Below are 422 nucleotides of genomic sequence, written 5' to 3'. Positions count from 1 at the left end.
GTAGAGGATTTAGGATGTTTTCAAAGGATGGGGGAGGGGGGGAGCGCCAAGCACTGGTTTGGAGGTAGAGAGGGAATAGTAACTCCCTTTTAGCATTTCAACGGCATTTCTAGTCAGTGTGATGTGAAATAATACTGCAGCAGGCCTTCAGCAGTAATTATAAATATTGGAAGAAGGGATAGGTATTACATAACATTAACACGGTAAATAAACTTCATGTCAACAGAAGACCGTGACCTTTCGGAAGCGCTGAGGGACTTCGAGGTGACCATCCGCCGATCGTCCTGCGAATCGGATGGGTCTTTTGGCCACGATAACCCCAACTTCACCTTCGGGAAATGAGGCCCACGCTCCCGCTCCTCCGTCGGGACATTGTGAGGAATATACGGTGCTTCCTCTTTGATTCGTGTATATGTTTTGAT

General features: G+C 47.4%; 1 protein-coding gene across 1 annotated transcript in view; it reads left to right on the top strand.

Moving 5' to 3' along the window:
- The window catches only part of LOC119586444 (cadherin-87A-like), a 12,418-nt gene extending 12,002 nt beyond the window's left edge, over positions 1-416 (top strand). Inside the window, exon 18 of the mRNA XM_037935172.1 lies at positions 227-416. Coding sequence (XP_037791100.1) covers positions 227-342 — 116 coding nt within the window. The 3' untranslated portion in view covers positions 343-416. The remainder of the gene's footprint in view (positions 1-226) is intronic.
- The last annotated feature ends 6 nt before the right edge of the window (positions 417-422 follow it).

The sequence above is a fragment of the Penaeus monodon genome, chromosome 21 (assembly GCF_015228065.2).
Source record: "Penaeus monodon isolate SGIC_2016 chromosome 21, NSTDA_Pmon_1, whole genome shotgun sequence".
NCBI classification, from domain to species: domain Eukaryota; kingdom Metazoa; phylum Arthropoda; class Malacostraca; order Decapoda; family Penaeidae; genus Penaeus; species Penaeus monodon.
This window is presented reverse-complemented; position numbering and strand designations above follow the sequence as displayed.